The sequence below is a fragment of the Channa argus genome, chromosome 12, assembly GCF_033026475.1.
Source record: "Channa argus isolate prfri chromosome 12, Channa argus male v1.0, whole genome shotgun sequence".
Lineage (NCBI taxonomy): Eukaryota > Metazoa > Chordata > Actinopteri > Anabantiformes > Channidae > Channa > Channa argus.
This window is the reverse complement of record NC_090208.1, coordinates 24,169,424-24,196,750: the sequence shown is the minus strand read 5'-3', so window position 1 is coordinate 24,196,750 and position 27,327 is coordinate 24,169,424. Positions and strand designations below refer to the sequence as shown.

At 43.0% G+C, this 27,327-nt stretch overlaps 1 protein-coding gene across 16 annotated transcripts in view; it reads right to left on the bottom strand.

Annotated features, from left to right (window-relative positions):
- Positions 1-794: 794 nt before the first annotated feature.
- The window catches only part of nrxn2b (neurexin 2b), a 628,821-nt gene continuing 602,288 nt past the window's right edge, over positions 795-27,327 (bottom strand). For 14 of the 16 annotated variants that reach the window (XM_067524260.1, XM_067524256.1, XM_067524261.1 and 11 more), the window contains 3 exons: positions 18,517-18,842; positions 12,806-12,884; positions 795-3,885 (listed from right to left, as the gene is read on the bottom strand). In XM_067524260.1, coding sequence (XP_067380361.1) covers positions 2,996-3,885; positions 12,806-12,884; positions 18,517-18,842 — 1,295 coding nt within the window. In that variant the 3' untranslated portion in view covers positions 795-2,995. The remainder of the gene's footprint in view (positions 3,886-12,805; positions 12,885-18,516; positions 18,843-27,327) is intronic. The other 2 variants (XM_067524264.1, XM_067524265.1) reach the window with 1 other exon arrangement.

Genomic DNA, 27,327 nt, shown 5'->3' with positions numbered 1-27,327 from the left:
GGACCACAGGGTGAGTGGTTTGATCCCCGGCCCTGGCTATTTGTCGAAGTGTCCCTGGGCAAGACACTGAACCCCTAACAGCCCATTGCCCTCCCCAGCTGTGCAGTGCTGGTCCAAGCCCGGTAGAAATTGGGGAGGGTTGCGTCAGGAAGGGCATCTGGCGTAAAAACTGTGCCAAATCAACATGCGGACAATGATCCGCTGTGGTGACCCTGAACTCACGGGATAAACCGAAAGGACAAAAAAATAAATAAAAATCAACAATTGAATATTTGTACTTTTTTTTCTGTAAATTAAAGTCATAGACTAGAGGCATACGTTGCGGTGTTCTTTAAGAGAAGCAAACCTGTCTAATGTGTTTGTCAGCCACTTTCTCCAATGTGCATGTGCCTCAAGTTGCAAGAGTCTGACAGGAAGGCACAGGAGAGATTCTCCATTGTAAAAATATTGTATTTTTGAAGCAGTACTGCAGTTGTATTGGTGCCAGAACAGCCTCAGTGCTCAGACAAGTGCCTGTAAGTAAGGAAGGATGGAATGCCATTTGCTGTTTTGATGATGGTGGTGGGGAGTTTTAAAGAGAGGTTTGTTCCATTCATTTACTTCTGTATTTGTAGATAGACATGTGTGTATGTGTCGTTATGATACAGCTGGTGGCCATGTCACCCGTTAAAAAAGGGTTTGAGATAAAAATCGGCAAAGGTACTTGTAACTTACCAATCCTCTTCTTGGCGATACGTTAAATATTAGACTGAAAGACAACGAGACGTTAAAAAAAAACCACACAACAAAGCGAATTAAGAAGTATATAACCAAGTGTATTCCCTCTGTTAATGTACACATATTTAGATTCATCTCACTGGAACACTTTACAATAACATTTAGAAAGAACAGGAAGATACTGGGAGGAGTATGTTTGGAATGGAGAAAGGGAAACCGGACAAACATGGCAGGAGAGCCAAGTGATGGAGCCTGTCAAATCAAATGGCTGCCATCTTGTCTCTAGCCTTATAGACAGAAATAGATATAAAACAAATAATAATGGATGATAGAGCCTGCTTTCTCCACAGGGTATAGGGACATACAATCTGCCATACAAAGAAAAATGAACAGATGCAAGACAAAAAATAGATTGGGGATGACAGATGGAGGATGGAATAACAGGAGAGAAACTTTCCTCCCCTGGAAAAGGAGAATGTGTGGTTTTATCTTACTAACCCAAATCACATTTGCTCAATCACCAAAAGAAAATACATATAAATTTCAGCTTCCCATAATCAGTCTTTTTTTTTTTCTCCAAACAGGAATGATTGCAGGGAAAACACATTTCTCTTTGTAATGGGATGAGAGTCAAATATTTAGACATTTCACAAACTTTTTTCAGGATTTTCTTTTCATGGTACAGTTTTCTTTTTTAATAGAGTTGAGAAAATTGGAATACTAGAGTTCTGTTGTACACCTTCCAGGGAACTATTGTTCGCCTTTTTCTGTGTGTGCTCTTCCCACAAAGTTTGCTTTGCCCTTTGGCTGCCATCAGTCCGGTCAGGCTAGAGAGGGGCGAAAGACAGTGGCTTTCTCACCTGCAAGGTATTTCTCTCCACAGTGGAACTCCAGCAAGAGTTAAATCAGAATTTCCCTAAAATGTCTCTCTCTTCGCCAGAGAAAAGAATAAAAAAGAAACAAAAACAAAGGAAGAAGAACAAACCCAAGTGACTGAGTCTTGCGGCAAGGCATTGCATCAGCCACGCACTTCCATGAGAGGAGGAGGGATCCGACGGACGAGGGATTGGGCGGTGAAACGGTTCTGATGTCAAAGGTCCTTGAGTCTATCTGTGCTGTTCATTATCAGCAAACTCACTTCTCCACTCGTTCATGATTTAGGTCCATTGGTTTCTGCAACGTCTATACATATATTTATAATTATATAGAACAGAGTTCTTCTTGTTTGCTGGAGGTTTTTTCTGTTTTCGGTGATTAGTAAGTGTAAGGACGTGACACAGTTTCTTTACTGGCCACTATGGAGGCCTCAGAGCCCCAGATACACATGACACAGATCTGCTGGAACAAAGGATGACCAAGGGGTTTTGGCCTCAATAAGTTTTTGGCGGCTAAACGTACAAGTTAGCATCCATTGGGTTGGAGTGTTGGTATCTCACATAGTTGCTACGTTTAACATCGTTATGATCTTCAATCATCATCATATTTTTTGTTTTTTAAACTCCACAGAAAGAAAAAGTTTGTATCTCTTCGTAAATGAATACTACATGCTTGAAACACGGCAGAGTTTACGTCGCATCGGCTGCTGCGCACCGTAGACAAGGAGAGAAACAGATTACACGAGCACACGAGAGAGAGAGCGAGAGAGGGCTGACGAGGGGTGAGAGAGCAGGAATGTTGAACACTTACAGAGGCGAGAGAGCTGTATTTGACCAGGTTTCTGTAAGCTGGCAGCATATTGATTTCACAGAGGGATGTCATGTTGCTAATTCAAGCCTGGTTGGAAAATTATGTTGATACTGCCTAAGGTGACGGTTACACCACAAGCTCACTTCAGAATGAAGTACAGACCCTGACACAAATACTGATGGTAGTGCTTTCCTACAGTACACGAGATATTATATATCCTGTCGTATGCTTACCCATAAGTCACTGTTTTGTCAGCATTTGGTACATGGGTGTTGGCACAGTATGTGTTGAGATCTGAGGTGTAATAGCCTTATCTTAAAATCCACACCATGGTCCACATTTATTTAAGAAGGGAAATCGATCAAAGCAACACTGAAAGGTGTGAACGGAACCATGGTCACTTTGCCAACTGACTTTGCTGTCTCGCTCTGATGAGTCTGAAATTGGTAACATGTATGGCCACCTGACAATACTGAGTTTTACAAGAAATGACCCTCTAGATTATACTGCCTTCTCTTGTCCCTTCTCTCTCTCTTTCTCTCCGTCTCTTTCCTTCTCTAAGTGTGTCTCTCTGTGTCACGGCAGCACTCCCTCAGACGTAGTACTCCTTGTCTTTGTTCTTCTTGTTCTTGGTGACTGTCTTGGTAGTGCTAGGCTGTTTTTCCTTCACCAGGGCTCCATTGCTCTGCGTGGCTGAGTTGCTGATGTAGTTGCGGCTCTGGTCCACCTGGTAGGAGCCCTCGTCGCGGTTGCGGTACTTGTACATAGCGTAGAGCAGGATGAGAATGCAGAGGGCCGCCGCTGCCACAATGCCCACAACCATACCTGTGGTGCTGCTGGACTGCTGCACTTCTACGGCGCCCGGGAGCCCTCTTTCAGGAGATGTGGGGTCTGGAGTAGGAACATGGGGGAAATTTGGGGGATAAGTTATTCCTGGGACTCTGCGGTGCCCTGGGTCTGATGAGGGGTGGGCTGGCGGCAGCAGCACCTGGTCTCGGGTGTTCATTTTCCCAGCAGGGATGTTGTTGCTGCTGCTACTGCTGCCGCCGCCTGACTTGATGCGTGGGCTGAGCTGGTCGGGGTTGGCCGTGGGGGTGGATGAGAGAGGGGGGCGATGGGAATGGGGCAAGCGGGAAAAATGGCGGTCTCTGGGATTCTGGACGCCACCCTCAACGGCCGGGGGAGGAGGGAGGACAGTCCTGTCAGTGACCAATGGGGAGTTTTTGTAATAGTCCTCATCATCAGACTCGGTCATCTCCCCCGAACCGTATGCTGACACCTCAATGGTCTCCTCGCAGTCCTCCTGATCCGAGGGGCACGGGGGCCGGCCGTTGGGCAAGGGGAGGGACTCTTTGGTTGTTTCGAGCAGGGTAAGAAAAGGGCGGTAAGTGGTGGGGGGCGGGGGTATAACTGGGTATCGGGTGGCGATGGACGGGGGGTCTAGGGAGTCCACTGTTATAATAGGCAACACTAATTCACCTCCTAGGACAAGAGAGAGACAACGGAGGAAAATAGTGTTAGAGAGCCCCTTGGAGAGAGATCACCTCCAGATCAACAAAAGGAAAAACACTTCAAATTATTACAGCAACACCAGTATTAGAACAGCACTAAAACTTAACATGAGGTTAGTTCTAAAAGTTTAGTTAGTCTGTTCTAATTTAAAAGTTAATATGCTCACTGACTGTGAAATGAAGTAAACTACAAGCTGTAAGAAAATGCTCTATCCTGCACCTGTTCCTGTCTGGTCTGACCTAGCTCCCAGTCCTGGACACACCTACATGTTAATAATACAAGATAAAAAAAAATTAGACTACAAATTAACACTGAACATTTTTACAATCTACTGTACTACACAGCCTATCCTTCACTGCTAACTTTCTAGTCTCACCTATGCTTGCTACGCTAACGCTCAGATGTTTCTGCTGTCATTGGTTAAATAAGATAGCAAACCACGAGGTTCAGGTCACTTACATCAACAAATTGGCCGCATGATTTTTGCATGAAAAAAAATTACAAAAACAAAGCTGTGTAAGATTGTTCTTGGAATATTGAGAAACAACCCCCACCCCCCACCCCTCACCCCTCTTCACCTCCTCTCCTCTTTTGTTTCATTAGTGTATGAAAAATAACCATAATGTAAAAAAAAAAAAAAAAAAAAAAAATATTGTTATTGAATGATTTTGTGTTCCCCCCTAAAATTCTCAAAGAATGGACTCAATCCCATTCCCCCCCCCCTTTGGGCATGGTTTCTGTGGCTCATTTCTAATTAGCTTAATCGCTATGCAAACCCCCAGGAGCGGCTGCACGGAACTGATGCCCCTAATTTCTAAACCTAACTCTCAGTACACACTACAGTATACTGAGAGGCAGAGTAATGAACACTGCTGCACTCTCATCTTACAAAAATCTTGAGTTAGTTCCCTCCCAGACACCACTTATAAACATGGGGCAATCATGCTTTTCTTTAACATTTACAAAAACATGTTAATGAGCCAGAATTTTTTTTCAGGGCTTCAGTTATATAATCAGACTGTAGCCAAAATGATTGGGCGTAAAATAGTCTATTTGTATTGTTAAATGTGACTGGGTTGAACACATGTATAGTGGGTGACAGAACATGGCAGAATATCAATAACAACTGGTTTATACTGTATGCTACATTTTTTTTTTCCTTCTGGCAAATGTGTTAGGATCACAATCAAGGCAACAGTTAAACATGGCAGGTGGGATTAGATTATGACACATCTTGAACAGGGAAAAAAAGGGGGAAGGTAACAGCAAAACATGACCAAAGAAATGCCAACATTACCAGCATAAAATCATGACTCTGGCTCTTTGTTCATTTGATGAGGTAAATCAGAGTGATTCAGTGGGGGAGGGGGCTTGGGTCAGGCAGTTCAGGGACGATAGGGGAAGTGTATGGGGAGGTTTTAGGACTGTAACAGTTTCCCCTGAGGCCTTCATTCAGCTCGGCAGCACTAAAAACCCACCCAATGCTTGTCACGTTATACAACTGTACATTTATACTCAAAGAATGTCAAAGGCTTTGTTACAAAGGAGGATGCATTGAGTTAACAAAGCCACTGCAACATTTCAGCATACACAACACACGTAATAAAAACAGGCCTTGAAAGGAAGCAAAATGTGAGAGCTGCAAGAAAAGAAACTTAGTAAATGTTCAATCCTTCCTCTAACTTCTTATTTGAGTACCAGTCCTAGAAAGACTAGTTTCCATGGCAATGCTCAAGGTGCAGCGTACCTGTCTTTTACATTATATTTCTTTCTGTGTGTGAGGGCTGCGTTTCACCTTGAAGGCGGAGGGGACGGCAGAGTGTGGCGGCGCATTTGAAGAACCAAGTAGGACTTTGCAAGTTTGTTTTAGTACGCCCCCCCCACCCTCCCACCCCCCAAAATGAAAGTCACCAAAAGAACGGCGGGAAAAAAAATTGTTCGTCAGATAAAGGGCAAACACGTGACTGAAGGTGTCGCTATCTTTACTTTGCCATCTGTCCGTGTAATACAGATGCTACAAGTGCAATTTCAGCAGCGCACCTATTACTAAGGAGGTACCTCCACTCACTGTGTGCCCCACTTCCAGTACATGTGCTTGACATTGCACATGGGTGGGCTTGTTATGGTTAACACTGACTGTAATCATCACAGCAACTGAATGCTGTGTCCGCTTAAATACATAGCCACAAAACATTTAATAAAAAGAATAAACGTAGATACTGTAGAGCAGAGTTTCCACAAATTGCGGACTTCTCACTCTGGTGTACTGTTGTAGCAAGTCCAAAGCCTGAAGGTCTTATTACGTCGTCAAGTGTGACTGGCAGGCAGTGGCTACTGCACATTTTAACTTTCTAACGTTTCATTTTCAGCCCTCATACACAGAACGAGCCACATCTGAGCACTGTAGGCAGTTATCAAGTAAAGCATCTTTTCATTTCCTGTTGTGTGACCCAAAGCGACTGCATCCATCGTTTAAACCAATCAACAACTTCAGCTGGTTGTCCCCTTCCCCATGACTGCACCTTCTCCTCTATGTACGGTGTATGCAGCTCTGATTGTTCAGTTAACACCCATCTGGGTGTTATCACTGCTGACAGGCCGAGAAAGTTGACTAAAACATGTTTGACAAAAAAACAAACAACACATATGTTCATAGATGTGTTCTGCTGAGCGCTGCCAAGAACCACGCACTGATATAGAACTAGAGATAAAATACCATCAAACAACATCAACATTTAATGAGCGTAAGATATTTAGTTGTTATATTTTAACAGCGGTGCAGGCTATAACATCACTTCACTTTATGTGAGTGCTATCTCAAAACCAAGCTTGGCTGAGGTCAGTTTTTAAGCAAACAGTGCTTTAAAATACATTTTCTTTCTCTAAGGTTGTAACAGTGTCATTTAGGCATGAAAGCGAGAGAAAGTCAAAGATAATCAACCTGATAGATTGAGTTTGACTCCATTGATTTGAACAGCTGAGGCAGTGGAACCATGTTTAGCCCACATGATGAAACGTCTTCTTTATCTTTACCCACACTGGCAGTATGACTCATCCCCCTCTATTTACTCAAAATGAGAACAGGGTACATGGACACTGATGCATCTATGTCGGTCTCCTGACAAACATCGTTATTCTGCCGATCACGTCGGCCCATCTTACATCCATTTGAGATATTTAGAGCGAAAGGGCTGTTTTTGAGTTTGAGCATTCTATAATTCAGCTTTGATTAGGCTGCTGATGAAAAATCCAACAGCATATGCAAGCATGATCCATTTTCCCTAGCTTGCCTTTAAATCACACCACAAAAGGCCCAACCACGGCCTATAATCTGTGTAACAGGGTGAAACACGCTTCATACATGCGTCTGTTGCTTTCTGGCGAAGTGAATTATTTTGACCCAAAGGGATGAAGCTCTGGTCATGTCAGGTCCTTACTTCACCTGTAGTCAGAGTCACCTCGGATCTGTGAAGCTGGCTGGGTTTGTTTTCTCTGGCCAGTGTAATGTTTCTGCCTCACTCTGAGTAAATATCAGACAATGTGCAACTGAGAATCTACTATATAGACGTGTTTTTGCCTTTGTGTCTGGCTTGTTTCTGGGACACTTGGTTTTTTGAGCATCTTATATGTTTCTTCTGTCATGATACTGCAATGCAAAGCAAGTACTGTATATCAGCTTCAAATCTCATTTCCACTAGAGACTTTTACGTTGGGTGAAGTTCTATAATTTTTTTTTTAACAAACTGCAATGCAAATAAGACTCCGGAAAACACAAATAATAGAAAAGTGATTTAAGAAGGAATAACTAGGTTATATAGTTCAGACAAATTGTGAACCAGTGTTTCTTCAACACGCTCCAGGGACGGAACCATGATACTTGTTTACAATTTGAAGTGTGAGGAGAAAGATCCCCTGCTGAGAAGATAGTGGCATGAAGAAGAAATAACAACTCCATCAACAGCTTTGGGTTAACATCAGGCCAAAACATTTTGATAAATACTTTAACGTTGCTTTATGGTTCTCTCTTATCTGCTTATGTAAAACACTCTGATTTGTTTCAAATGTTGTCAGTGTCTTTTTATTACATGTATGTTTTGCAAATTATTACGGGAGTCTGTAGCTCAGTTGGGAAGGCAGTTGTCCACGGACCACAGTCAGTGGTCAGTGGTTTGATGCCCAGTCACAGCTAGATGTCGAAGTGTCTCTGGGCAAGACACTGAACCCCTGACAGCCCATTCCCATCCCCAGCTGTGCAGTGCCGGTCCAAGGCCGGTAGAAATTTGGGAGGGTTACGTCAGGAAGGGCATCCGGTGTAAAAACTGTGCCAAATCAACATGCGGACAATGATCTGCTGTGGTGACATTGAACTCATGGGATAAGCTGAAAGGACAATAAAAAGCAATAAAAAATGTGCAAATTATTAACTAATTTGATTTTGAGAATTTGGGGTCATGCGGCTACTATGCAAATTCAAACAGTTCTCCCATTCGCCTCGTGCACCCACGTACAATCTTGAACCAGAACGAGGCTGAGACGGACGCAGGCATAGATGCCCTGAACAGCCATGTTACTGCTACATGAACCACTGCAGCATTTGGCTGTTTATCTCCCATCCACTTGTGCTTGTAGCTAGTCTACATCCAGGGTAGTGCTTTGTAAGGTCAAAAACTGTGCTTAACATTTTTTTTCCTCTTTGTACTTTTATGTTTGTAGCATAGCTAAGCACAGCACATGTCACAATGTCTTTGTTCATTGTAGCTTTTAACTAGTATTCACTCTCCAATTTTGTCTTGGATTGCAGCTTAAAATGGACTGTAAGGGCAACTTTGCAGTCTTATTACAGTATTTACAAGGAGTAAAACAGTTTTTATCTATAGAACACTGGGGCTAGTAAAAGCCTTAAATGCTGTTAACATTGCCAACCAAATCATAGGAAGAAGTTTATGTGTATTATTCAGTTATAGGTTTACATGTAATGTTTGATGTATGATTGTGCCAGTTTGTTTATTCACATGCCACAATATGCATTTTATTTAAAGCATGTAGATAATTGTTAGTTGTTCAACCCATTTAAAAAATGTTAGTTTCATTCTGACCTGGTGTAAAATTGTATTAAATCATCTCTTAATACAACTGCTTTGCCTCCTCAAGCCTCAAGACAGAGGGCTATGTGTTCCAATATGCAGAGTTTGAATTTGAAAAGTGTCTCTGGATGAGCACAATTCTGATTCTGATTCCAAATGAGGAAAGAGTAATTGTTCATGCGTGTGGAATCTTATGTGTTCATAAAGTTCACTGAGCTAAAACAAATGCTGTATGAACAGCACACTTGCAGTACGTTATCATGGATATCATGCGGCTATTTACGCATGGAGAAAGTTTAGCTAACAGAGATCAATAAATGATCACACTGACACCAATCCACTAGGCTCTGAGTCACCCCGGGGGGGTGGGCGGGTTGGAAAGCGGTCTTAGGCCACCCTTCATGTATCACCTAGTCTCTGAGTTCCACTTCTCAACCTAAAAACAACATTTGCACATTGTCTCTATAGAGTGTCATCTGCTGAATTATTTAAGAGCTGTGATCGTGTCAGAGTAAAACCGATACAGCGTTTTCAACATCCTGGGACTGATAAGTAGTTTGGAGGCAGCGCATTGCACGATAGAAGGAAAGTGAGGTTGTGCTTAAGTAGAGAAGAGACAGCAATTTGAAACATCGCGATAAAATGAGAGATTTAATAAGCAGGGCTTGTTGTCGGACTTAGATACATTCGTATAACATCTTCTCTAATTGCGTGTTGCTGTGAATACAGTCAGTGTCTATAGGTAGGGGAGTGAGCCCTCTTGATCATTCTATCCTCTTCATGTTTCATCTTCGTAATCCAGGTCCCCACTTCCTGGGTCTTCTGACAGAGGCTCATTAACAGAACTGGGAGATCCAAACCAAAGCTTTAATTGGGTGATGTAATTAAGGCTCCGTCAAAGTTTAATTAAGCCTGGTGGGAAAAGCCAGAATCGTTGGCGCGAAATTCACGGTGCTCAACTTTTGCATCCCTTTCCTTCTCTCGCAAGCTTTCTCTTTCCCCATGTATCTGTGTCTTCCCTCTTCCTATTTCTCTATTCTGCTTTGAGCGCAAAGGAACGTGACCCAAATCTCAATAAGGGTCAGTCCTCCCAGCTCCTTCCCCACCTCCATCTCCTCCTCAGATCTATTTCTCAGCATCCTGTCCCTTTGTCTGTCCTTTTGTGTCCTCTCTGAGCGTGTCAGCAAGTGTGCGATCGTGGCTGCCTTCCAATTATTACCCGAGCTTTTCACGTTGAGGGTCATCATTTAGCTCCAGACAGCTGAGAAACTCCAGGACCAAATGCAGTTGTAAGAAAACTAGCTGCATGTCTTGAATTGTGTGTTATAGCACTAGAGCGGCAGGTAAACACATCTATAAAGCAAACACAGTTCCACTGGCTGTATATAGGAAGGAGCTGTATTGATCCCCATGAATTCACAGTGGTCATATCTTGCTTGACTTAATAGAAAATCCACAACTGTGCTTAACATTTTTTTCCTCCTTCCTGAAGGCAGTTCAATAACACCCAGCTGCTTCCTCACGTGTAATTGAAAACACTGGGAATCGGTCATACAATGACTACAGGCCCTGTGTTTGTGGAGCTGTGATGGAAAAGGGACATGTTTTGCGGACAATGTTGATTCTCCTCTTCTTGTCCAACGTTTTCAGCCAGGCTTATCTGACCCCGGCTGGCTCGCCTCACTGGAACACTTTGGGCGTCTGGAAGATGTGATATGGAGCGTGCACGTCTTTCGCGAGCATGTTTTTTTGTTTCTCAGGAGGGATAGTTGCAGAGAGAAAACTTTACACCCACAGAGTAAGAGAGACAAGTGTCTGGAAAGGTGAGCATGTCTGCCACTGTATATGTGTGTTTGTGTGGGCATACGAGAGAGAGAGAGAGAGAGAGAAGAGCGAGTTGCATTTCCCCACGGGAGATTAAGCCTGGGCATAGCATCCACCGAAAAACTCTCATTTCTCCTTTTGATAAGAAAGGAATTGAGTCTCTATTTTGGTCCCAGCCACCTACAGAGCAGACTGCAGGAGAATGCTACACTCGACTTTTTCAAAAACAGGTTCATATCGGTTTCTCCTTACACAAACGTTAGCGATTGCTCTAATCTTCCGCCATTTACAGTCCAACATATTTTATCCTATTCCAACCACTAATCCCAGTAGTTGAAAAAAAGTTAAGAATGTAGTCTGAGAGAAGTGCTGTTCACAAACAGGCATTTTTTGTTAATAATGTTTGTTCTTAACAATGACAGTCTGCTCCCCTCTCTGGACACTGCAGGAGATTTCGGGGGAATCTGACCTTGTTGTTATATGATTCATGGTGGATCCATGCTGTAATAAATGATAAATCAATGATAGGTTTTATTACTTGCGTTTCTTTCTGTTTTGTAAAAGCCTTTGGAATCTGCCCATATTTATTCTCAACCTGGACCTTTTGCCTTCACCAGCCTGGTTCTGGGAAACTTCAGAAGCAAGATTGAGAAACAATGTTTTAATACCTATGTAGAAAACTGAAAAGTGATGATGTGTGCAATTTAACACCACGACTAAAGATAATTGAGTGACTAAACTAAAACATTTTCCATAATCCTGTTTGTGTGTTTTTTTTATTCAGCCTTTTATCATTTGCTAATTATACCATAAAAAAAATCTATTTTTTTGAGTATTACCTTCTTTTATGTTTTATTTTAACCATATTTCCAAAAGAGAGGTTGAGATGTGATTTGTTGTTGGCTCAGCTCTGCACTCTGTCGCTCTTGCTTAGCTGTTTATTGTCGACATCAGCAGTAGTAGTCGTGGTAGTAGTAACTTATTTAGGGTCTGTGAAGGTAGGGGATCATGTGGGGATAGTCAAAATATGGCTTTTTGACAAGACTTTAGCTTTTTTTTTCTTAAAGTTGAATTAAAGTTACGTTCTTTCAGCCTACAGTTTAGTCGTGTGTTAATTCAAATGTTTAGATTCACTCTATTAATAATCCTTTAGTTTGAGCAACAGTCTACCTGAAACATCTTTTGACACGATCGAGCGACTTCTAGGATTTACCTTCATAAGCAAGCAAGTGAACACATGGGAGCACGTATTCTATAAATATTGCAAATCCCACAAGACGTTCACAAAAATCACAATATGAATTTCTTCTCAAATTACATAGTTATCTATAGTGATTTCAATTATTTTTGAAAGACAGGGTCTTTCCGAATTAAATGGCATTAGATGTGGATCTGCGTGGATTTAACGTTTTTGGAGCTCACACAGTAGTGACAGCAATAATATGAATAGCACTGGTACATGGTTCTTGGCAGTTTTCAAGTACGGCCAGCTTAATAAAACTCGAAACCACAGAGACAGGGAGTAAAACACATGGTGTTTAACTTCCACCTCCTGTCATGGTGTCACTACACTGCTTGCCCCGCTGTTCACACTAACAGTGCCTCAGCCACCAGGCCTGCCAGGCTACAGCTGTGTGCTGCGCAGAACAAGCTGCGTTTCCACACTGAAACTGTCCTGCCTTGTTAACGTCGGGGCAGGAGATTGGTGCAACAGCTGGGTAAATGCCAGACACTACCACTCGGCTGAGCAATTGATGGAGCACGGTGCTGCTGATGGCCTGATGCTAGGAAAACCAAAAAGAAAGCAGGGAGGACTCACATCTGGCCAATCAGAGGTGCATACAGAGGTCCGTGCAGTCACAAAGTCTTAAAAATGGAGTTGGGGACATAGGCGTAGTCTAGGTAAGTATCTTAGTTTCTGGCCTGCACTTAGTTTTTGAACACCATGTACAATGAAGCCAGAACTCCCTGAGTTGACTCACCATTTCCAGGTTCGCACTCCTCCAAATCTTCGTCATCGCTAGGACATTCAGCTGATGCTACTAAGAGGTCATCCGCATTCTGCATGAACAGACACAGAAAAGAGAGGAGATGGAGTCAGGACAAACTGGATTTGCATAAAGGATACGCAGAACATCTAACAGGATTAAGAATCTCTGGCAGCCGCAGCGAACAGCTCTGGCTCCACTGATATCTATGTGCACACATGTTATTACTACATGGGGGGTAAATATTTCACAAAGGCTGCATGGGAAAAATCTCTTAGTTAAAACAGGATTTAATCGTGAGCAACGTGTTAGTAGTAGCAAATGTGGTAAAAATATATAGCTTGGTGCTTTATGAGTACCACCCATGTGTATTTATGTAACCTGATAAACTCAGATAAATCAGACCAGTGTTAATATGTGTATATTTAGCAATCCCCCCTTTTTGAAAGACGTCCTTGTGGACGATTCTCTTTGACATTTAAACTATTTGGTGAACACGTAAATAGACACGAGAATACAGCAGCTACTGTAGTGGGGGTCTCGTGATGGCAACAGATTAAATCTATCAAGGTGGTCCTAATTTTGATCCTCACTGCAACACTCACAGCTGCATGTCTAGACACCCAAACCTACCCCCCCCCCCCCCGCCCCCTCCTCTCTTCTTAGCCTCAGGTTGTTATTCAAGATGGGGTCATCCGATAGAAAATGGGGGGCTTTTATCAGCATAATTGATTCAAGCACCACACCGCTGCACCGAGTCTTTCCTCTCTTATTAATTCAGAGCCTTGGCGCAATCATTTATTAATTAGATTGTGTGAGTTTGAATGTGTGCTCACCCCACCTGGCGCTGTCAAATGATCCGGCTTCAGTTTCCCAGCAACATCTCTATCAAACATGCTCTTAAGTAGCATAATAAATTGGTGTTCATAGTCATAAAAAAAAAAAAAAAAGAAACGAAATAATCCATGTCTCAACAAATAAATGTCAACTGGCTGTTGAAGCCTTTTGGAGTTAACACAGTTGTTACTTAGTGTAGTTTAGTATCTGTGACAGACTTGTAAACCCACATTCACCCCACCGGAACATTCTAAACAGCCCACAACATCAGCGCTTGGCGTAATTTCTTGGCTGAAAAATGATAATGACGTGAAGGAAAACTCAGTGTACTGATAAATGCTAAACCTCAGTTTGACACTGGTCAGAACTTTTCTCATCGCTCTCTCCAAGTTGACTCCGCAAGGAGACAAGTTGGAAGCGTCTCACATCCATCCACACAAATCAGAGAGCGATCACAAACACCTGGGAGTGCTCTCGACCCAAGCTAGCAGCAGCGAGGGCATAGGCTTGTGATCTTAGTTTTATAACACTCTGACACTAAATTTGGGTCAGACTGAGACAAGTGATGACTCCGACTGTTTCATGGAAACCCACAGTATCAAGGTGTGAGGGGGGTGGAAATCAGCCCCCCACACGCACATCAAAAGCTAGATCTTTTATTCTAGGCATCAAAGTACATTATTCCAGTATGATCAAAGCTACAGCGTGGCAGGTACCTCAGAGCTTTTGCAGAAATTGAAATTTGGATTTCTGCTCACTTGCTTTCCGTCACCCTGGTCTGTCTTCTGTCTCTTCAGTGTCTTGGCGGGAGCTGGGGATTTTCATTAGAGCACCATAGTTCCTGTTAGCTTTGCCCATCCCAGTATTTATAATTCTATTACTATGTTTGTTCTTGCACAAAATTATACCCAAGGCTTCATGGTATGGATTATTAACTACCCAAAGAATTGTGTATGTACATGTATATGCATATATATATGTGCGTGTGTCTGTGTGTAAAATTGGAAAATTATGGCCTGACTAATATAAGTTATGCAGAGAGTAGTAAAAAGGTACTTTGCTGCAAATCAGTGATTGCAAATACAAAACTGTAATCTAGTGTTAAGGTGTCAGTGTTTGCCATAACAGTTATTATTATAACTTATTATTATCCCCCTCTCTCTTAAAATGCATTACTGAGCAGTCCTTCAACTGTATGTCTTATTCTATTCACTATTCACATCTTGGCTACAGAAGATGGTACAGTCCAAGTGAATCATCCATTCCATGTAATATGCTGCAAATGTGGTTGACAGACTGGTCTACTTACCTACTTCTTTTTTTTTTTCTGGGGAGGTGACTAAAACGTATATGAACTGAGCAAAGAATGTTGAAAATAGGGTTATCGTGACCAAGCTTGTTTGCTCCGACACTGTTCAGAGTCATTATACACTTGGTATGTGCCGACCCGAGTGCGATCTGATACATGCAATTAAATGCAACACTGCTGCACGACCTTCTGCGAGCTGGCTAAACATTAGAAGCTGCTAGCTTAACATTTTGTAGATTTTCCTTCGCTAATGATACTTAGTGATAGTGTCAGAATTTTGACAGCCTCAGTGTGTCTGTGTCCAAATTATTTTTAACATTTACTCACTCCATTTTCATTCCCTTATGCAGCTGGATCCTGGTCTATAGAGCCCTGCTTGGAAGGAGAACAGCTGCAACACCAGCAGGTCGACACTGACAAAACATGTTTAAATCTAGTAAGGAAAGGATCCGGATTTTATCTGCAATCTTGTAGCTGATGGGGGCAGCACAGTAGTGGAAGAGGTAGCTCTGCCACCTCACAGCTAGAAGATCCCTGAATCCCTGGCTGGCTGTGGCCTTGCTGTGTGGAGTTTGCATGTTCTCCCCGTGCTTACATTGGTTTCCTCCAGGTACTCCAGCTTCCTCCCACACTACAAAGACATGCAGGTTAATTGGTGACTCTAAAAGTGTGACACAGACCCCTGCGATCCTAAACAGGATAAGAGAGTACAGATAATGGATGGATGTTACCTGATACCAGTCTTAAAAAGCGACTAAAAGATGCAGTAATAAAACGTTGATTATAAAGCCAACAAATATGAGCATTAAATCTGTAGGAACACAGATATATAAAATATAAAATGTAGCTACATATATCGTCACATACGTCCAGATTTTTGTCATTACAGTATTATGTGTGATTATGGTTAAGTTGTTGGGTTTCACTGTGTGGCATGTTTGTTCTGGTTTATTCAACTACAGTTTATTCCTGCTGCCATAAATAAAAAACAAGCAACGCTTCTTTCGCACCACAGGCTTTGTCCCTGGGAGAGACATAAGAGACACAAGTGTGTCAAGTCAGAAGAGCAAATATAAACATATTTCACACACTGTCTGGTGCCTCTCAGCTGTTCAAAATCCATAGAATTCTCGGCCCTTCTTGATTTTATTTTTTACCTAAATTTTATCAGACCACTGCTGCCTGCTCTCACAATTTTAAAAACAACAATGAAGGTTTTCTCTCTCCTCGCCGAAGCATCAGCGTTATTCTTCTTCATTGTTGAAGGAAATGAGAACAAATCCTAGAATAACAAATATGCAGTCACAGTGGAGCTATCTGAGTGAATGATCAGGAGTGTGTAACCAAATATGCACCGCAGTAACGCTTTTATATTTTTGAGCGTACAGCAAAATAGTGCCTCAGTGATCATTAAGGTATGTAGATGAGTAACTCATTGGCAATCTCTCTTCATTGTCAAGCACATATCCTTAACGCAGTTTTGGCCTATTTTGACGATCCACTATGTTCAGCCAGGTACATAAAAATAATAAAGAACAAGCTGTTAAAATGTGTGTACACTAGCAGAAAAATAGAGCCTTAGCAATAAAAAGCAATAAAAGGTGGGACTCTGCTATTTTATGGCCAAACATAAATGTCTGTCAGCAAATACACTACACATTTAGGCTTGTAACAACAGAGAAGAGAGACAACACTCAAGACTCCTCTGCTGTCCTAAAATGGTTCCAGATAATTTATCAAACGGGGCTGTCTACAGCTCTCAATTTCACATCACAATCCGCCGCTGTAAAAGCTCATTATATGCTGAACACGGAGGGATGTTTCCGCCAAGAAGTCTGGAGGCCAGAGATATGATATTGAACCGAGCGGATGGCTACATGTGACATCTTGGAGTTGGGTTCCATTGATCTCGTGTTTTACAGAAAAGATGCAGAAACACTAAACCAAGAACTGTTCATCTAAATATGCCATGCCAATTGGGCACGCTCGAGACAGCGTCATCTGTAAAAAAAAAAGCTCACATGTGAAGTTCAAAAATGTTGTTTTTTTTTTTTTTACATGACCACCTTCACATCTCCTGTCAGCTGGCCTCAGTGCAATACTTTAATGAGGCAGTGGAGACTTCATTAAGTGACTTTTTATAAATGTACAAGAAAAATAAACAAATAAAAAAACAGGAGTTGATGCAAAACTAACCTTCCCATTTTCTTTGAACTCGGAATATGAAGTGGCACGAATTGTGCAGCCTCACCTTGACCTCTAATTGCCGGCCCCACACTTCTTCTTCAAATGATAGCGATAGGACTTTGAAAGGATGGAATGTGCAAAGGTTTGTGGTGACAAAAAAGGGACAAAGAAAGAGCCTGACTAAATATATTTTAGATCTGCTGGTTGTGGTTGTCAGGCACAAGCTGACTGATCAGAGATAAGCTTCTGTGGACATAAATAGCACTAATGAACACAACCCTAACAAGTGCTGGTAATTGGCACTATGCTTTTGTGTTTCTAGGAACATCAAGAAAGTTGGTTTGACAGTTGACGCTTGAAGTATGACATGGTCAGCTTTTAAAGATGAGACTTTTTAAGTTACAATACAAAGTGATTACATTAACACAGAAATAGCAGAAGCAATGTTCATCCAATATAGACATGACAAAGAAGTTACATGTAGCATCTTTTCCATTGATCACCAGGATCACAATGAGCTCTTAGCTATATTCTCTTGTGGCACACATGCTGCCAGTTATATACAGAGTAGTGGGCTTGGATCACCCGCCTGTTTTATCTTCCAATATTTCAGCAAGTGCGCTTCCCTACAGTTTGCTAATTGCTGTTTACCATGATGACGATGGCTATGCTGCGCACATGTGGTTAATCATCAGAACCTAAATCACAGCCTTCCACATGAAGGAAAGTGTGAAGGAAAGCTGTAAATATAAGTTCATACCACCCTAAGTTGTTGTGCTGTTGCTGCAGCAGCGGGATTTCTTATTCTTTTTGTTGTCCCCCTCCTACAGCCTTTGTTAAACTGTCTGGACGTGCTGTGATTTCCAGCATCCTACCATGTGTCGGGTTTGGTCAGGCACATCTACTGAGAGGAAATCAAAATCACAGCGTTGATTGGTCAAATATTAATAGCCACACAAAGTTCTCTTACGCCGTCTGAGCTCAGGGCTGTTTGAACATCTGAACGTGGCTAAAGGGCTAACAAGGGAAGCCTCACACAAAACACTGTGCTGAGGATGTGACTGTTTGACCTTGCTGCTGATGTATGATTTCTTTTGAAATGCACGTCTCCGTGTCCAAGGAGGGCCATCTGGGTACTTGGGCATGCTGTTTAATCTTTCAGATATTGTTTTCAGCACTTTGAGATTTTGGAGGAACTGTAGAAAGCCAATTAAAACTAACTGGCAATGTTCCATCACAAGGCACTGCACCAAAATATCTCCCCGCCTCAGTGACTGCAGACGGCAGCCTTCTTTTTGATATCATTTGTTCTTTTAGTTTCTCTCTGTGAGTCATGTAAACAAGCTCGGATTACAGATTTATGACTGCTCACCTGTGTGACAGTGCCCCTGATGGTGGGCGAGCGCTGTTTGCGGGTGGTGGTTGTGGCCATGGTGGTTGTTGTCTCCATGATTGTGGTGGACATATCAGCCAGTGGGGTGGTGGAGGTGGTGTCAGTAGTGAGCACCGAGGGTACGTCACCCACCAGCCGCAGGTTACCCTGGGTCTGGACATTGGGGTCACCCTCGGCTGCCAGTTTGAGCACCTGGAGGCCATTGTAGTACAGGCCTGAGATTTGCCCCTGGAAGTGGCGTCCTTTCTCTCCACTACCACCAATTTTAATGAACGCCTGGCTGTTGAAGATAGTCAGCTGACGACCTAATATGTGAGAGACAAGAAGAAGGACAGACAAATGTGGGAGAGGAGAGATGAAGTGGAGGCAAGAGAAAAGAAGAGGCACAGAAAAAGAGAGAGAGGGCAAATACTATAAATCAGTCATGGTCTCTGGGTGAGCTTGCACATGAAACACAAAGTAATACACAGGCTGAGTATGAAACACAGGAGATAGGGGGAACAGTTTCAATCACATGGAATTTCCCGGGTAACACTTTAGGGTGATTGGACACTGGCTTGTTGCAGCTGCAGCCATTATAGAGCTGGGCACGTGCCACTTTCTTAGAAAGGCGCCCTGAATCTGGCAGTCAAATAGATTGCAGGGGCAGTTGCGACTTGACCCTAAGAATGAAGGTTCACAGCAAAATGCATCTCATTTGCCCTAAGATGGAATGTATTAGAACAATGCTAGGTCTGTGTCATTGACCTCCAATGCACCTGAGCTGCACAATGATAAAGTAGCTCTGCAAGCATGGACAAAAAAAAAGTCCATCCAAAGGGGAAAAATAAGATCCTCGTTGGAAGGAAATGTTTAATTCAGCAGGGGCTGTCCCCCCTCTGTAGTTATTACCATTCATCTGGATAGATAGATGGATGTGGGGAGGCTCGGGTCGACCATTTAACCAGGGTCCAATACTAATGTGTTACCAGGACTTTTGGGGAAAGGGTGGAGTTGGGACGATAGTTGTTCACCCAGGATTTTCTTCTGCTGATGTCAGTTAAGAATGGTTTCTCCCCCACATTTGCATCCCGGCCCGCCTCAAGAACATCCCACTGTGCCACTTGCACTGATGCAAACTTTGACCATTATTGCAAATAGAGTAAGACAGAAAGGGGGGTGGGTGGGTGGGTGGGAGGATTACTGTGCAATACTGTTGGAGGGAGGTGGGTTAAAAACAGACCTGACGAGGTAATTACTTAGAGGGGAAGGACTGGAGATGCCAAAGAGCTTTTTTTATGGATTAATCAATTCTTGCAAGGAAAGAGGGTGTGTTTGTTTGTGAAAGGAATACTACACTAATGTGTGTGTTTGAGAATGAAATATAGACTCTCTAGAGAGGGTGGGCTACAGACCTCTGAAATTAGAGACCTCTGGGTCTCTAATTTCTTATGAGATTTTCTTCCTATAAGGAAATGTATGTAGCTGTATTACTTTTTACATAGCTATAAAAGACAAATGAATCTGCTTGCTTGTCTTTTGATTGTTTTCTATGTGGGACTGCAACCCAAAAAAGGGCAGCCTTTGATTCGTCAGCAGAGAGACACTAAAGACAGGCCTGGGTCCCAATAGTTAAGAGAGCAGAGAGGGTACTTCTTCATTGTAATTATCATATGATTTGCCCTCTAACTATATTTGTCCATCTATACTTCTTTTGATGTACACACATCCGTGTGGGTGGATGTACTAGATAAATAATGTCTATTAATGCACATGTGTTGGTGTGTAGGTGTAAAACCACATGTTCATCTGTAAGTCTTGTACTGAAGTGTTGGAGAGATAAATCATTTCCACAGAGATGGACCATTACATGTGTCGTCCCATTATCAGATCATTAGGCTCACCGGGGGCCCACCAGGGACCTAGCTCCCGTCCTCTAACTTCATAATGATGGGACTTAATGTCTGGCACTGCACTGTTGACATAATAGCTGAGTCTTCACTTTATTATCTCATCACTTAGCATGTTGGGTGTGGGAGTGCAATTAATAGATACCAAAGAATGGGGAAGATCATTTTTGTTGTTGTTGTTGTGGACATTGTGGACATCAGCAAGGAAAATTCAGAAGAATAATCATGCTTGTGTACACACACAGGGAAATATTCGAACATCACGATTGAGAACACAGGAAACGCACACAGAAAATACACAAAACAATATCATCCAACCTCATTGTATCACTCTTCCAGTGTCCTTCACAAAAGGACACATATGTACACACCCACATCAGCCCAGAGGGTCTCCCATTTCTAACAGCCCTAAAGAGGCCACCTCTCCACAGAAAGGGTCATGGAGTGCAAAGAAACTGAGGGTGCGCATCATCCTCGTCTGTGTTGCTAAATGCTATCCTCTTGGTTTATAGAACAGCTCAAGTTCCTGTACAAATACCCAACTCTCCCTTGTGTGTGGGCAGCAACTCCAAGTACGAACATGATCTGTTCAGACAAGGCAGTTTACACGGGAACAGTCAAGTGCATCGGTGTCATAGTTACAGTCTGAGCCAGTAACACAGTCATAAGTAAGCCATATTGACAGGCGGCTTATGATTATGATGCAGAGAAGGGGGGATTTTCTTTTTTTTATACCTCAGAACGAAAGTCAGTGCACATGCAACGGTGTATAGTGACATATTTTTTGTGTAAGAGTCTAAACATCTGTATCGTGCCCTATTTTATCCTGCATTGCCACTACAGCACGTGCCTCTTACATAAACAAAGTGCTGGAAGATGAGCTTTGAGTGCAGGAGAGCACGGTGACAGCCATTTATGTGCTGATCCCATCTGAGAGAGAGACAGAGCAAAAGAGAAGAAAGGTGCCCTCCAGGCTAGATGAAGGGAAATCAGTGTTTGTTTTTGTAGCTGTCTGGTCAGGATGAGACTTTAACAGGGTCTGATGAAGTTATTGTTTCAGGGTCTGCCGGGTCAAATCAAAAGTGACATGTGGTTTTAGAGCCAATTTTGGCAGCGTGCCTGAGTGGGCTGCAGTGAAGGGGTAGAAAGAGGAGGCTCTACATGACAAGCAATCACAGCGCTTTATGACAGAGCAGGATATGGTGGTGCTGTAGAGAAAAGAGTGTGTGTGTATGTGTGTGTAATAAGTTACGAAATATGTCAGTGAAATGACCTTTATGTGTGTGATAGTTGGCCTTTTCAAGTAGTGTGTATTTGCCCACCATTTATTTACATAGGCCTTTCTGTGTGTGTGTCTGTGTGGGGGGGGGGGTATGTTTTGTGTTTGACAATAGACAGCACAGCGCATGAGATTTCCATGTTGATGAGGGTCTATTGCACCAATTTGGTGGGATTGGGTAATGCTGCTCTCTCTCCCCATGGCTCTTAAGGTGATAGGCACTCAGCAGGCAGAAGCTTGGGGCTTGGGAGTGGCTGGGTTGGATGATTGGGTCGGGATGGATTGGGAGGGTGGCAAGCAGCCAACTACTCATTACAACAGACATTCATGGCTGTACACAAAGCTTTAATTAACTGCAGTGCAGAGCCCAGAATGGTCAGGCGTCTGCAATGAGCCACTGCAGATCTGTGTGCCTCCAACCATTAGGAATGGGCAACGGCACCGAAAAATAAAAATCAGGCTTTTTTCATCCTAGTGGTGGTTGTTTTGTAGCCCTTTTGGAAGCCATTATGTTGAAAAGTCCACGCTTCATTTTGCAAAGTGGGAGAGATTGAAATAAAAGACCAGAGACCTACAACTTAGAATTACAAGTCTGCAGTGGACACACATGCTTTTCCTTCTTGGGTTTTCATAATAATGATTTAAAAGCCATGATGTGAATGCAGCATTGAGCACAGTGTTCCTTTGAGGGAAATACTTACATAAGCCTCTGAACCTGCCCCATTATAACAATGCTATAATTCCAATCTGTCTATATCTTTAGAAAAATCTTTTCGATGTAGCTCTCTTTCCATGGCAGCCAGTCCCAACGGATCTATGTAGTACCCGCCTGAATCCACAGGAGGAAATGGAATCCACAAAAAACCTCATGGTGTAGCTTAAATTTGCCACAAGAAATTAGAGGTGCCCTTCAGAGGTGCTGTTGCTTGGAAAACCTGGTGCGACATCCTACAAAAGAATAGTATTCTTGTGTTGTACTCTGCACTAGCTGCTGCTTAAATAGGGCATCTGGTTAAAAGAAGGCGGACACAACCATTTCTAAAGGCATTATGATCTGCAATCACACCATCTTTGGGCTGAATCACCCGTGGGGGCTTAGTGGCTGATAGCGTAGCAGGCGTCACAGAGGAGTCAAAAGTGGTCTGATGTTGATTTGCTCACCGAATCCTAGTGGTAACAAATCCTAAATGTCACAGCATCTTGTGCAGCTTGAGGAGAGCAGTTGTTTTTACATTTATAATGCGAAGTGGAAAGCATTGGGTTCCCTCCTAATGGACAGTTCGATCTGGCCTGTGATTTTGCTCATGGGACACTCTTCAACTGTCTCCAAACACAGGATGTCAAATAATTGTAACTGATGTGAACAATACCAAGAAACTTTTGAATAAATTATCACCATTAAATATGTGCTACTTTTTTCTACCGGCCATAGGGCAGCTCCTGAGTTATCTATGCAGTGTTTTAGAGCGAAGGACGATAAAGGAAGAAGAGGCTGGACATCAACTGAGAGAACGGGGACATGAGAGATGACAGGAGCGAGGGAGGCTGACAGATGAGGAGGACAGAGAAGGAGCGAGCTTGCATCAGGAGAGAATGTCAAAGAGACAGAGTGAGGGCATGGAGCGCGGGATGCAGGGACTGGGTGACAGGCTTGATGAAAAGAACAAGAGGAATGATGCAGTTGAAGACTGGCTGAGGAAAAGAAAGACATACAGTAATACACATGAGTGAGATGGTAAAGAAGTAGAAGCAGAGAAGTGAGTAGTAAGATGAATAGTAGAAGAAAGAAAAATGAAGTGCTACTCATGTAGAGGATATCGGAGGCCTGGTGAGTCACCTCTAGCCACCCTCATTTTAAAGCGTGGGCAGCTAATCACATGGTTAATCCACTGGTAATGACTGGGTTCCATGATATGTACCTGTCTTAGCACGTAGCTTCCTGCTGTATGTCTCATTACACCCCTGTTGTTTGCCTAGGGAGGATGTTCATATAAAGGACGTGGGTATACATTTACCCAGTGCTAAAATAACATACTCAGCTAGTCATGCTGTCAAAAATACTAGTGTGAAAATAGACTTACTGGAAGAAAAATTATGCTTTTTATGATACAGGTACTTTATAGGATAAAAAGTGCAGAAAATGCTGGGACCAATACTTCATTGTAAACTGCAGGAGTACATGCTTACAGTCTTCCTGCCTAAACACAGAGACGTCATGAAAGTGGTGCAAAGTTTGCTCTGATAAACTTTCTTGAATTGCCTCCCAAAGGCCCGTTGGGCAACTGACCAATAAAAGTTGTTCAAAGTTTCTTTGCCATCATTTGTTTGAATTGAATGCAAATGAGAGTAATAGATACAGACAGTGTGATACAATGCTATTCAGGAAGCATAGTTTTTATCAGGTGGGAGTAAATGTGTCTGTGGCTTATTAATAATAGTAATCGTCAAATAATTGTAGTTTCTGTGATCCAATTGTGAATGTCTGCTTTAACTGTGACAGAATCTATCGAAGTGCTGACTGTCACACTGTAGCCTAAATTGCCAGACAGTCGTACCTCAATTCCTGTGCTCCAGATTTGTAATGACAAAGTAAACTGCAAATTGAAAAGCTTTTATCGGTTGTTTGCAGCTTGCAACGTTCTTCTCTGAGGTCAGTTTCGATTAGACGGCAGGAACATGTCTACATTTCTTCTTCAGCCAAAGGTGATCTGCCGTAAAAGATTCAGCGGTAACAGAACTAGTAGCAACTTTCCAGTTGCGGGTTCGCTTTGCTGCACCATCGTCCTCGACTTTTTTCTAAACACAGAGAGAAACGGCTTGTCTCAGATGAGCTGTGGTCGGTAATTACTAGCTGAGGCAAGCCAAGCCGGGGAGTGGGCTGGGTCTGGGCCACGCTTGGCTTGCTAATGCACAGATCGCTTGTCGGAGGCTATGAAATAGTGGCTGTATGTCTGCTACAACCCTCAGAATGTAGGTGTAAGGTGGAGAGGATGGGAGGGGACGGCAGCTTGATACCGCGCTCCCTCCAGGCATGGCCCCTCCCCTTGCATGGGGGAGGTGATTGTTGGAGGGAGGTTGGGGGTTAGAGTGTGATCTAAGTGTACCCATCCGCAGTGAAGGGGATATGAAAAGGACTGCAGCTGGAGAGTTTCTCCCACCACCATCAACATTACGCCTCTCTCATCCTCCTTGTGTGTTATCTCACAGAGAGGAGGGATGCCACATCTGAAATGTTTTCTCTTAGCTGAGCTCCAGGGTGGGAGGGATGGCCCAGAATTCACCTCTGTCAATACACTGCTTTGTGATGTGCAAAACACAAAGTTGGATTGTGTGCATGCAGCCTCTATGTGTTTGTCTTCACAAATCCTTCCTGCACCCGCAGAATTTCTAGTAGCTGTGTCCACAAACAAGAACTCCCCCATTTTCTCCTTTTAAAAAGGAAAAGAATAAGGAGGGATAAGGCACAATGGGGGTGGGGTGGTGATGCTGACAACGTCGATTATCAAGTGCTCCCAAGTTATCGCAAGGCTCTCTTTGGTAATTAAGAGCATTTTGCTTTTTTACTCCTCTGAAGTTGGGCTGGTTTGGGTAGAACACTATGAATTAATTGTGTTTGACAATGGAGATGAGGGGCCAAATGCACCATGAAGTTAGGCTGAAAGCCTTGAGAGGCAGCGTGGAGCCCCGAGGTCCTTAAAGGCAGCTGAGGGTGCAGAGAGTGTGGCGGTAAATCATCAGGACTCTGGAGACAGTAGACTGGAATTAATCAGATGTGCCTCTATCTTTGATCCTATATCTGTATGTAGATCCTAAACAAGTGATAGTGTCGAGGGAAGAGACACGGAGAGAGATAGCATGGTGGTTAGCCGGGGACAATCTTTTTTCTTTTTATTCACTCCAGCTGCGACTGTGCTGTTTTTAGGCCATTTCATGGTAGGAGACCATGAAATAACAGCAAAGTGTCCTATCTTTCTAGCTACAGAGCTGCTTTTTTGAAACCACTTTTCCACTCATGAGCAAGCATGTTAAAATTCATGCGATTTCCCTCTAACTTCCTTCTGATATGGCCACAATAGCGCCGAGAGATCAAATGAGAAAACAAGATAGTAACTCAGTGGGATACAAAGCTCATCAAGGCGTTGCTGAAAGACAGACTCAGACCGATTTGGTCTCTGTAGACCGCAGCCTGATGTGAGAGAATCTCTGAAATGAAGCTGGGATCATGAATAGCAGATCTGGACCAATGCCTGGCCTGAAGATGTTGATTTGGGCCCTGGCCCCACACCAAGTGGGAAGACTTGATTGCTTTCGATTAGGGAAAGGGGGAGCTCACACCAGACCGTTAAATACTGAACATTAAACCTGGTTCTCCAGTTTGCTTTACAGGCCACGGAGACCTGATGTCCTACTAATTCTCCTCCCTGCACACATGTATCTCAACTCCGAGCTTGATCATCATGCTGTTGATTGCTCCAGAGGGATAGATTCCTTGCCAGAAGAAGATGTAAAGCTCCAATTCTTTAGGGAGATTTATTTGCTTCCTTGCTCATCTGCTGAAGGGAACAACTAAGGAAAATTGATTCTTGCTGCTTATTTGTAATCTTTGTTTTCTAGTGGAGCCCCCTGATGAGATCAAGAAGCTGCAAAACATTTTAATTGTTTCTAAAGAAAAGGGCTACAATGAGGGGAAATGCTGGCCAAGTTTTCGGTGAAGGCTGGTATTGACCATCGAGAGAGAAAAAGAGAGGAGGATTAAAGGAAAGTGAGGGGTAGAAAGGGAAGATAAAGTGGAGAAAACCTGGGATGACAGATCCATCACAGGGAGATAGGCTCAAGGAAAAGGGGACATATCTGAGTGAGTTTTGGCTCAGACAGAGCTGTTGAAAACTTTTGGGTCCCCGATTTTTCCCCTCCATTGGGTCACTGTAATGGCTGCCGTTTTAGATTTAGTCAGCAGGCACAGAGTCGGCCAGAGACGCTCACTCCGATCTGCCTCACGCGCAATAGGGAAAATGGGATAAGGGCCTCCGAATGAGATGGAGTGCAACAGCACAGCTCTCCTCTAGGACACTGCTGGCTCCATTGACTTCCATTATATGCTGGTGTGACCAAAATACTGATTTGCAAGAATGACTGTCTGTTGTTTGTGTGTTTCCTTCCATACGTGACAACAATACTGCATGTGCTTTGAGATTTATGGATCTGTGGACCAGCAACATCAAAAAGATGAAGTTTCACATACTCATAGAATTGTGTGGAATTGATGGAACATTAATGGGAGAGGAGACCCACTGGGCTGATGGTTTCGTGCAATCTGTTCAAGTTTAATAAAAATCACCAGATCAGAGAGAAAAACCCCCACACAGGTAACAGCCTGGACCATTACAGGACCCTTACTCCAGAATGAATGATCCAGGCTGTTAGATCCACCATTCACCCTGCAGAGCAAACATACAGAATTTTTCCCAAACCATTTTCCATTTTCTGAGTGGTGAAAACAATAAATGTTAAAGGGACCTTCCTTCATGGACATTTGACCTAAATGATCAGAGTGTCATTTTTTGAATTTGGCGTTCAGTTATTTGCTTTAATTTAACCCTCTGAGTTTTTCATTGCTTGGAA